General features: G+C 27.8%; 1 protein-coding gene across 1 annotated transcript in view; it reads right to left on the bottom strand.

The window, feature by feature from the left end:
* LOC142324433 (A-type potassium channel modulatory protein KCNIP1) overlaps positions 1-12,094 on the bottom strand; it is a 445,118-nt gene that overhangs the window by 99,513 nt on the left and 333,511 nt on the right. Inside the window, exon 3 of the mRNA XM_075365265.1 lies at positions 9,074-9,144. Within this exon, the coding sequence (XP_075221380.1) occupies positions 9,074-9,144 (71 nt within the window). The remainder of the gene's footprint in view (positions 1-9,073; positions 9,145-12,094) is intronic.

Raw genomic sequence — 12,094 nt, 5'->3', positions numbered from 1 at the left:
ACTATATCATCCGAGGTCGTTACTATTCTTCTTCTTACGGCAATAAAATGCAAGTTGTGTATTAACTGTTTATGAGCCGATGGGTCTATCTATAATCTATGTGGCTTAACATTGTAAGAGAAAAAAATATTCCAAGAAGAAAAACGAGTCTGAAATGGCTAGTAAATCGGATTAATTTAAAGTGGTTGTACGCTGGAACTCTCCTCTATGGTAGGATTCTCTAGTTATATATTGGTAAATATATGAAACGGTTATTTAAATAATTTAAATTTGTTACAAATTTTATTATTAATTATTTAAACTTTTCTAAAAGCAATGTATATAATTTTCTTTACAAATTTAATAAAAAAGGAAATAAATTAAAAAAAATTACTTACTTTTATGAAAATAAGTTTATGCTTCCACGAGATCTTTTTAAAAGCGATTGGTTTTTATTTTAAAACTGATATTTTTACTAGTTTTAATTCTTTTTGTTAGGTGGATAAAAACAACACTGTATATAATGATATATTCCATGAAGAATCAAGAAAAAAAACAAACTAAAATCAGTTATTCATATTTTAATCAGCTAAACATGCCTACCAGATTCGTTACGATCACTTGAGGCAATATAGTTAGCCATACATTTACACGTGTATGATGATTAACAACAATTTTTAACCTTTCGTAACATTTTTGACGAATGATGTTTATTTGACTTGCATTTTTGGACTACAAAAAAACAAATTAATATAGTAGTATCTTTATAACCCGCCAATAATACAACTTAGTTTTATCATAATTGCTAGATTCGCATTTTTTTTTTGCATGTATCAGAAAACACTGTATTTTATAACTTGTTTTCGGATTAGTGCATAATTTCAGAAAATGTTTTGGTAAAATGAAATGCCTACACCTAATTAAAACAAACACCATTGGAATGTACGCTACATTAAATTTCGGAATCAGAAAATTATCATTTAGTTATGGGACATTCCAAATGCTATGTACGCCATAATCTTATTCAACAGTAATAAAAATGTTAACTTTTTCATTTAGTTAAATCTAATTCAGATTATAAAAGAAGATATTACTGCTAAAGAAATGAATTAATCCACGTAAAAAATTTACATGTCTTCAAACGTGGCGTTACTTTATGACTATTCTTTGTATTATAACTTCAATGTTATAATACAAAGAATGTTATAACTTTCTTTGTTATTACAAATTAAATAAATCTAATTTTAATTAATCTGTTTGTGGTGTACAAAATAAAACCCGATAAAATTTTAAGAGTTAAGGAATTTATCACATAGGATAGTTAATTTGAAGCTTGTGTGGCAAGTGTTAGTTTTGAGTATTACGTAATATTTAAATAATTTCAAGTGTGACTGGGATTGCATTTGGAATCTTACAGATACAATTCTTACCTACCTAAGTACAAACACCCTGTAGTTTTCAGAAAATGTTTTGGTATAGAAAATTCTATAACATTTAAAAAATAAGATAACAAGGATATTAAAGATTAACGCATATGTTCAAAAAAAAAAATTTTGAATTTAATAGTGTTAATATAACAGCTAAAGGAAAATAATATTTTTATTATGAAAGAAGGGAAAAAAGAAATCCATATGATTTCAACTGGCGAAATTATTCAGCCCTTCACTCCCCGGAATCACCTTTGCGTATTGCTTCAGAGGATGATGAAATGATAATTTTGAAGTGTGTGAAAATACCATGCCTGGCCGGAATTTGAACCCAGAACCTCCGCATGAAAGGCCGAAACGCTACCACTCCGAGGTCGGCGGGATTATTCAGCCCAGAAATAAATATAATGGCTTAACGAAGAGTTAACTGCATTGTTAACAGTTTCACTTTTGTTTTGTTTTACTTTCCCGTCTAGCGCTATACGAGAGCTTTATCTATAGAGAGGAAAGTATTGTAATAGGTTCAATTTGGGCATATGTGGTTTTCACCGAATCTTGACGTTTTGATACCTTAGGCACCCAAAAAACCGGATGGAAATTTTTCGGATGTTCGTATGTACTTTTGTGTGTTCGGTGTTGCACTCCTTATATCTCCAGAATTACGGGACCGATTTTGACCAACTTGGTCAGATTTGAGGTATTGATGCCATAAAATTTTAAACTTAAAAGCAGAAAAAATAAAAAATAATAATATTTCCACAAAAAAAAAATTGCAAAATCACAAAAAAATGCTCTAAATAAATATTTGGGTATAATGAGTCAATAGTACCCGCTCTTACCACAAGGAGCGCTAGTGTAGCACTGATTTTACAGCTGTTTTAGTCGCCTGCTTTGTTGTGACGCCAAAGGTGAGCGGGTGAGCTGTAGAATAAATAAATGAATAATATTTAAAGTGTAAAAAAGTAAGTATTTAAAGTGGCCGCTAGTACCGTCCCACCCGGGTGAATGAAATACGGTATGGAATAAACAAAAAATATTATATTTAAATAAAATGTTAAATATTTTAAATTAAGTTGTGTATGTATGTATGTATGTGTGTAAGCCGTGTAGGAGAAAAAAGCCGCTTGACGGGAATGTCCTACGACTGTGTTGTCAGCTTTTTTTATTTGGTACTGACCAATGTTATGTCAGGAGGTAGGTTTAAAACTAACATTTTTGAAATGATTTATCAACTGAATTTGTATAGGTCATGTTAATCTATTAAATTTACAATATTATGTTTGATAATTGCTTGGTTTCAAAAATAATGTTAAACTATTTCTAACTATATCTCACTTGATAAGATTTTAACAATTTTGGTTTTTCGGCTTGTTGATAACGGTATCTGCCGACCTTTATTTGATTTTTTCAAATTTCTATATAACAAGCGCCTTTTGAAAAATTGAGAACAACCGTTTGACATCTATTTCATGAAAATCATTTCAGCCGTTCTGAAATAGAAGCATAAACAAACTATCCAAAACTATTATCCTGGAGTAATCGGATAATGAAAATTTTTGTATAATGAAGAAAATTTGAAATAATTCAATTGAAATAAAAATCAATAGAAATATAATTTGAAATCTAAAATATATCATAGAAGCGAATCGGAAACTAATACAATTTCATTTATGAATGAAAGTTATTACATGTATGATAAAGAAGTTAAAAGAAGAAAAAAATATAACCTTACATAGATTGCTTTACACAGAACATAGTTTGAAGATGTTTCATCCATTTCATAGAAAATTATTTAACAAATATTATTCGGATAAAATTTAAATACGTTGGGTCGGTTCTGTTTTTTGTAGACAAAATTTTTGAATATTTTTTATTCAATTTGCTTAATAGAATTCAGTTTTATTTTGTTCATACAGATATCATGCAAATATTTAAACACCCATCAATCATACAAAAGCTGGTCACCATCGAAAGAAAAGGAATATAACAGGTATGAATTTATAATAAAATCCTACATTTTTTCTTTGTTTAATGAAAATTAATAGGATAATATTTCAAATGCCGAGGAAACACGGCAGAGTTTTATTCTTTTTATTTCTTACACTTTTCCCTTTCTATGTACTACCTTTACTAACTCGTTGTTTCAAAGACTCGGAGAAGAATTTTAATTAAAAACAAAAAAATTTTCAAATATACCATAATACTGTCATAATTTCAGATATTCCTAAGTAAATTTTGAAATTTAAAATTAGGAATTTTTGAACTGATTTTAATTTGTATGAATATTTAACTCTTCACTGATTTAAATGTACCCTTACAGAAATTGTTTTTTTATTTTTCTTTACATATAAATAAACAAAAAAATAAATATCGTCAAAAGTGTTAGGAACCCAAAATAAATCTTGAAAATGAAATTTTAGACTAAAATACCAATACAAATACCATGGTTAAATCAATTGTTAAAAAATATAAATATAAAAAAGTTAATTTAAACAAATTTTTATTTTTGGTAAATAATTTTTTTTAGCTTTAATAAATTTAGCGATGTTGTTACTAAATTTATAACAGAAGTTTAATTTTCTATTACAAAATAATCAAATAATTGCCAAATAAAAAATCTTTGTGATGATTCAACCTAGCTAATACGAAAATCCTGAAAATGATTAATAAATACTAACAAATGTTACCGATATGTAAAATGTGTGTTTTGTCGTTACGATAACACAAATGATACGGTAAGACAAGTGATATTCTCCTTTTAGTCTGTCATACCCATTTTGGACCTGGGAAGAATCAATAATCATCAGGCGTAGTCATCTTTGAAGTACCTTCTTTGAAAGATTTTTATATCAATCTCGTGTATAAAATGTTGAACTGTCAATAGACTTGCATAAAAGTAAATAAGTAAGAAAATCTTTTAAGTTAAAAAAGGATTTAACACAATAAGCAATTAAGGTAGAATAATAATGTTTAAATTACATATATTTATCACTTAATACAGATATCTAAAAGGGGGAGTAAAAAATTATACTTTAATCAAAAAAGCTGTTGTATTTTTTTCTTCTGCTATATAATGATAACTTGCGATTAAGAACCAATGATTTTTTCTTTATTTCTCTCTATTTCTGCTTACATTTTGTTTATATATAATACAGACAAAACTCAAGGTCATTCATTGGTTAACAGTTTGAAAGGGGCGGAGAAATCAAGAGGGCGTTATGTGTCTTATAATAATAGCGTTATGATTGGCGATTACTTTGAAGCGTAATAAGCAGAGTGGGAAAATTTCTACAGCAGTGTTTCTCAACTTAGGGAGGCGTGAAACACTAAACGGGAGACACGAGTATATCGAAAAAGAAAATATTAAAAAAAAAATTATTTACTGAACGGAAAGCCAAATATAATACATTCTGGCATAATAAATAATAAAATACACATCTACACTGATATAATGCACTTATAAATAGAATTATATCAGCACTGCATAATGTATTTAATAATTAACTTATCAATACTAGATTAAAAACAAGTTTAATAATCATTAATGACTCCCTTGGGCTTGTCTTCCAGAGCAAGTTTTCGACGGAAGGTCTATTATTAGAAATAGCATTCTGAGTTCTTTTTCTATTTTTAGCTGAGATCTATATTTGTCTTCAAAGCAGCCACCGCAGAAAATCCGGTTTCTCAAAGGTAGAATGTTGAAAATGGTAATAGTATACGAAAGGCTTTTTTTTTAGAGCAGAAAACTCATCATCCACCGCTGCCAAAAAACTCAAAGTGTGATTTATTACTAAATTGTCTTTTGATTTCGCACTTGCCGTGAAGTCTATAAAGATTTCTTCTTCGGCCTGCTATGAGAATCTAAAGGTTAGATTCTCACAGCAATGTGTTAGGGGTCTTTACTTTAAGTAAACTACTGATGTCGGTTGAACATAGCATCCGCATCATGGAACTCCTACACGGTCCGACAATGCGGCTATCGCCACATTGGCTAATTTTGATGCTTGTGAGTGGCTAATTTTCCCTTTGACCTCTAAGTTCCAGAGTGACCCGGTCTCTGGTTCCACCCAACAGTAAGGCAGTGAAACATCAGGTGTTCATTTGACTGGACCACCCCGCAGACGCACAGCTCATCAGCTGCCAGGCAGAACCGAAACGGATATTGGTTCAAAGTAACATGGTTGGTGAGCATTTGGACAACCATTATAAAGGTTAGTAAGTTCAGGTCTGTATATATATATATTCAGGCCTAAGTATAAAATTTGTGGTTATAAAATTTCTAAAACTACTATCAATTTCACTGAAACTTAGATATGTATAGTTTGAATTTGTCCGTGCGAAAATTTGATAAAGATTTGTTGAGTCATCCTTGAATTACGCTCTATTTAAAGTCGAAAACATTTGAGTTATGTTGACTTTGGTGTATTTTTCATATTTACTTATGCAGTAAGTCACAGTGGTTAGCAAGTTGAAGCTTGATGCTTGCGTATTGGTTCTACTGGTTAATTATACTATGTACGAGTACTGCGTTGTACTCTAAAAATCAGTGCGTTTCTATTGTGAAATAGTGAGGGTATCGGAACAAAAAAATGGTTTTCTCATGCAAAACTGCGCAAGAGGTTTTTATTTGTTAGCGTAGTCTTAAGTTTAGTTTCAAATAAATAAATGTTATAAATTACTTTTACACGTACAAAAAACTTCAAATTATTTTAAACATAAATATTTATAAAAAGTTCATAAAATTTGTTGTAATCGTTTTTGAAAAAAAATAATTGTTTGAAACTTTTCAAAGTAGTAACTTAATCGTTCCTGTCACGCAAAATTAAGAGTCATAGAATTCAATAAGGGCTTGTTTCTACTTTGCATGAAGTAATTTATCGATAATATGAAAACATTATTAAAAAAAGGTGGTTTTTTGTTAATGTTATAGTATAATGTGTATGTATATAAAGGATAGATTGTTGACGTAAATGTTCATGAAGGTAGAAAGTTTAGAATTTATACCTTTTCAAAAGTCTTATCCAGTGATAAAATTATGATATTGTAGGGCAGGTTAATAATATTCGTACTGAAAGAATATCACCCCTGAAGGAAGTTTTGAACAAAAGTAATCTTTTGTCTTGAATAAATTGTTCTGTATATTGTAGTAGATTCCTAATAGATTTTCAGAATATAGAACAATAAATAATAAAATTTTCTAGGTTACCTAAATTTAACAATTTTATAGCATTTTCTTTGTATATAACTTCCTGTTCGTAATAATAAACCTAACCCCCTCCTTTGACAGAAAGGAGGATATTAATATTTTGATAACATCTTCTGTCCTAACCTTTATTGTGGCTTTGTTGCATGTAAAATACTTGAGGTATAAGCTGTACCGATCAGAGTTGCTTTCTCTGAGAGTAATATTGTTTAATATACAGCCTGCTCCTATAATGAGAATTTTTAAGCTAAAGGCAGATTGCATTTTGAGGAATTGGAATGGTGATTTTCAAAGAATATTAATTCCTGTAAACGACGTAGTATTAAAAAAGGTGAATTCTTCGAAAAAGTATAGGGTTTCTGAATTTTAAAACTTGTGATGACCGGCTGGAAAATTTGATTAAAGTTAAATTTTCGTTTTCAAAAATGAGTAGTGAAGTTCGTTTCTTCATTTATCTCGAAGTATATGATTCTTTTGTTTAATGTTTAGATTTTTGCGTAAGAAAAGATTTTTATTCGAGTTATTTTACATTAAAATTCTAAAACATTATCCCAAGTTACAAAAACGGTTGAAAATGAATAATTTTTAAAACCCGTACTTAACTAACAAGAATTTCCATTATAGAGGGGAAATTTGTGATCCCTTTATTACTGTACAGCAAGACTTCACAATATAAATAAATAAAAATGATCTACCGATTAAAAAAAAAAAAACGTTTTTCATTGTCATTCTGTTCGATAAAAATGAATGAAAGTATATTTGTTCATTAATTCCTTGATGTAGAGTTATTTTGGTAATTTTTTTTTATTATTTAACAACAAACATCCCATTTTCAAGTTCCAACAATTTTGAATTAAATCTGTAAACAAAGGGACGTGTTAATTCATTCTAGATTCGGAATAGTTTTAAATGAAAACTCCGTAATATAATTCCAAAGAATGTTGGACTAAATAACTAAAAATAATTTCAAACGTCTGTCGTAATATTACATTCGATATTCATATATGACAGAATGTTTTGAAAATTTTTTTTGATTCAATAAATATTTATTGACAATATTCAGAAGCGTAACGAAGAAATATAGTAAATAACAGAGTGAGAATTTTTTGTCAAACTAAGTACAGTCCGAAAAAAAATTGGCTTATTATGGAAGTGAAATAGGAAAAAAGCTGTAGAATTAACAAAAGTGTGCTTAACCACACATTACACACAAAATATTTAAAGAAAAGATTCCGCGAAAAGAATAAAAATCAGGCTTGTTATTATATTTGCATATTTCATTTTTTAAGTTATATTACAATAAACTTAAAATGGTACAAAATAGAATAAATAATGTTAAACATCCTTATTGTTTAGTAAAATAATAACGTGAAATTAAAAATTAATTTTATTGGAAAACCTTCGTGTTAACTCGACCGTAATAATTATTGACTACCTATAAGGAAGAGATGATATTTCTTAATATAATCATGATATTGCAGGAATGATAGTAAAATTATAAAGATGGGCCCTTATCTTGTCATTTGGTCAATCAAAGCCTTTTTTGACCACATTTTTGATTAATAAAAATCGAGCTGAAATCAGAAATATAATGAGAATTTTCACCCAAATAGAATTTTAGGATTTACTCCAAAAATTAATCAGATAAGACTTTTAAATGTAAACGTTTCAATGAATAACCACATTTATTAATCCTATTTTCCCTTTAATATCACAGATATAAGTAACTGGTCAGTTCTATTATAATCATACATAAAACGAAAATTGGTTAGGTTTTTGTTCTATTTAATAAAATTTGAATTTTTAAATCAAACTTCAAAATAATGTTTTGAGAGTTTAATTCACATAAAAATATAGATGCAAAAAAATGATAGGTATTAACATTTATAAAATTAGAGTTTTTTAAGGTAATTTTAAGATAGACTACCTTAAAATTAAATTATTTAAAATGGTAATATTAAGCCCTCCGCGGTGTTCTTTCTTTCATTAGATAAGTATACTGTGCCACCCATCAATTCAATGATTTTTTCTCGATCAGTTCTGTTCATCTCAGGGCCAATTTTTATTTTGCCATACTGAACAGCTGTTTTTTAATCAGTATTATTGTAGGTTGCTGTATTTAAAAAAAAAACAAAACAAAAAAAACATACAATTAAAAGAAACATATAATGTTTTTAACTACAGTAGAGAACAGAAAAAAAACTAAGTTATTATTATTTCGCTAGCATTATTTTCTTTATGAATTGTTCTAAATTATAAAATAAATTCTAAGTTTTACTACAAATAACTACATAAAATTTAATTTTTACAACTAAAGGTTTGCTATATTAAATTAATTAACACCTATTTGTAACCTGCTAACACTATGTAAAATAGTATATCTATATTAAATCACTACAGTAAGAAATTTCTATACACAGAATATCTAACAGCAAAGAAGAAATTAAAATAAAGATATACTTACCCGAAAACTGATGGCGCCATTGCAATTTACATCGAACGCTTTGAACACATAGTGGGCGTAAAGATTGGCATCTGCAAAGAAATTATAACGAGTCAGGCTGAAATTAAATATTTAAGGACGTATTTAAAAAAATAAAAAAAAAGAAGGGAAGTTTAAGAGGAAAATGGAAAACATTGTTCTTGTATAATGATAAAGATGTTACGCGTAATTTATATTCCTAGCCTATTCAATCAAAATTATATATATATATTTTTATCATTCTTTGTAGAAAAAAATTTAGATTATAAAATAAATTATAATAATTAATTAAATTTAATTATTGGATATAAAGTGTAACTATATATAAGGAGCTAGATATAAGACAATAAAATTGAAAGAAAATTTAATAATTTTGTGACAAAAAATAACTATTTTAAGACACGATGACAGTTATATCTTTTGATTAAATTCCTATTTTAATTTAAAGAAGCGAACGGCAAGGATTTATTATCGGGATAGAAATTCAATTTGAATGTAAACAAAAGTTTGAAAATCGTAATGAAATGAAAAAACAATAAAGATTTAAATAAAAGAGAATAAAGGAGAATACCAGACTTGCAGAATTTCTTTAACTGAAATAGTTAAATAAACAGAAAAGATGAAGTAAATAGAAAAGCTCTAAATGTGGTAAGAACAAAAAAATTAATAAATCTGCTGAGATCAAACATTTATTTAGAAATTAAATTATTCGTTATATTTATATGGAAAAAAACTTTACAGTAACGAAATATGGACAAGAGAACAAACAAAGAATGAAGGATTTTAAAAGATGTTTAGAAATATTTAAGTGTGCTAGAAATTAATTAAAAAAAGAAGGAAAAAGAATTTATGCTAAAAAACTTGCAAAATAATGTCAAAAGTTGGTGTTATTTAATCTCATATTAAACCATCTAAGGTTAGAGAATTTGATTCTTAAATTTAAGTACGTAGGGTAAAAATACTGAAAGACAGGAAAGTAACAGATAAACAGGTTGTAGGATAAGAAATTTAAGTTAAGGCATACGACAGAAAGGACTGGAGAAATGTGTCGAACCAATTAAACTACTGTTAATTAAAAAAGAATTAATTTTTTTACTTGTTTACTTGATTTAAAAATCTATTGCAAAAAAAAATGAATTAAAAAAATTTGTTTAAAAATGTTTAAAGTATCTTCCTCGATCTCGGTTTCATAATTTCTTCAATTTTACAATTAATTTGAATGCAAGGAATAATAAAAGCCTAAAATATGAGGTGTATTTTTAATTTAATTGATAGTTTAAATAAATAAATTATACAACATTTTTTTATTTGTGAGAAAAATTATTTGTTATTTTCATAATTATAATAGTCCTCGTTTTCATTAATTTTTTTTTATTTTGTTGTTATTCGGACTGGAAAAGTAATTTTTATCAATGAAAAATCGATACCATCCAAACCTTTTTCGATTCCTATTTTACCCATATTTCGGAAAAACCGCTGTTTTCTTATTTAATAAAAATTCATTACCTGGGCTGTATACATATATGTATACATTTATATTTCTTTGATTTTCAATTTTAATGACTATAATTGGGAGAATGACACAAATATATAATTTTATTAACACTATATTAAATAAAATTTTTATGCTATTAATCCGTTTATAAAATATAAGATGTGAAAAACACCCGATATATAAATATATACATATATTTTAATACAAATAAACGTTGTTTCAATATTTAGTTAGTTATCTTTAATTCCCGATTTAGTGCTTGGAATGAAAACATTTTTTTAATGTAAATACTGGAATCAAACGAAATTTTGCTGCTAATTACTGCATATAAAGGTTGTTTAATCTTTTTTCTGTGTTACAGAGTAATTTTATTTTTCATACCGGTGTAACCGTATACAACTTACAGGTCTAACCGTATACAGCTCTAAATTAACAGTAAACAAATTCTAGTGCCAGCTTATTAAACAAAAAAACTTTTTGACGACAAAGTTTGTGTCTGCAAAGGAAAAAAATAATATTATTCATTTATATTACTATAAAGATAACGATAATCATTTAATCATCTTAGTTTCACCGGTTCGTTTTTGTATCCGCGAAAAATAATACACTTTATTACTATTTGAACACAAACAAAAAAATCTGTACTAGAGTTCCAGTAAAATAGCTAGTAGGTAATTCAGAAATTTAACTAGCTACAGATATATTCCCTGCACAAAGAAGAGATCCAGCTACCTACAGGTCCCGATACAATAAAGATAAACAAGAAAACCGGATACTTCTACAGTATAATACAATTCTTATAAATGAAAATAAGAGAAGACTGTTCCGTGGAAATTATATAGAGGCAGCATAAGAACATTTCCAGATGGCATGAGATAATTATGGATTAACCCGGGTACCTCAAACGTTGTAAACTGGTAAAGAGAACCTCTTCGTGGCGGCTACATCTTGACGATCTCCGCAGCAGCAGAGTATCGTTAATCTCAGTTTATTGCTGACCGCCAGTCTTACTGCCAAACAGTTTTCGATTAAAGCTGCATAAAGAAGATCTAATTACAATAAATAGGTTTCACGTATCGCGAAAGTCGGTAAATTTCCGTAGTGGGCGTTTTTTAATGAACGTAACATCAGATCATACATTATCTGTGATCTTTTTGTGGAAAAAAACAATATATAAATTTAATATTATAAATTGTTCATAAATATTTCCTTATACTCTCGAAATGCACTTACGAAATAACAACATACAGCGAAATATAACCGCCACGATCTATGCCATCCGCAAAACTCAATGGAATAGAATATACTTGAAAAATTTTCATTTACCAAAAAACGTTAATCGAGGATTAATAATTACAAAGAAACTGTTCCTAACTGGTAGTAGGTAATGTGTTAGACATATTAGAAATATCTAATATGTTCTAATGAAACATAGTTAACTAGTTTTAAAACAAATTACTAAGTTGTAAAGATTATTTTAGTTTTTTCTTCAAATTTTGATTAGATAG

This window comes from Lycorma delicatula, chromosome 5 (genome assembly GCF_047948215.1).
Source record: "Lycorma delicatula isolate Av1 chromosome 5, ASM4794821v1, whole genome shotgun sequence".
Taxonomy (NCBI): domain Eukaryota; kingdom Metazoa; phylum Arthropoda; class Insecta; order Hemiptera; family Fulgoridae; genus Lycorma; species Lycorma delicatula.
This window is presented reverse-complemented; position numbering and strand designations above follow the sequence as displayed.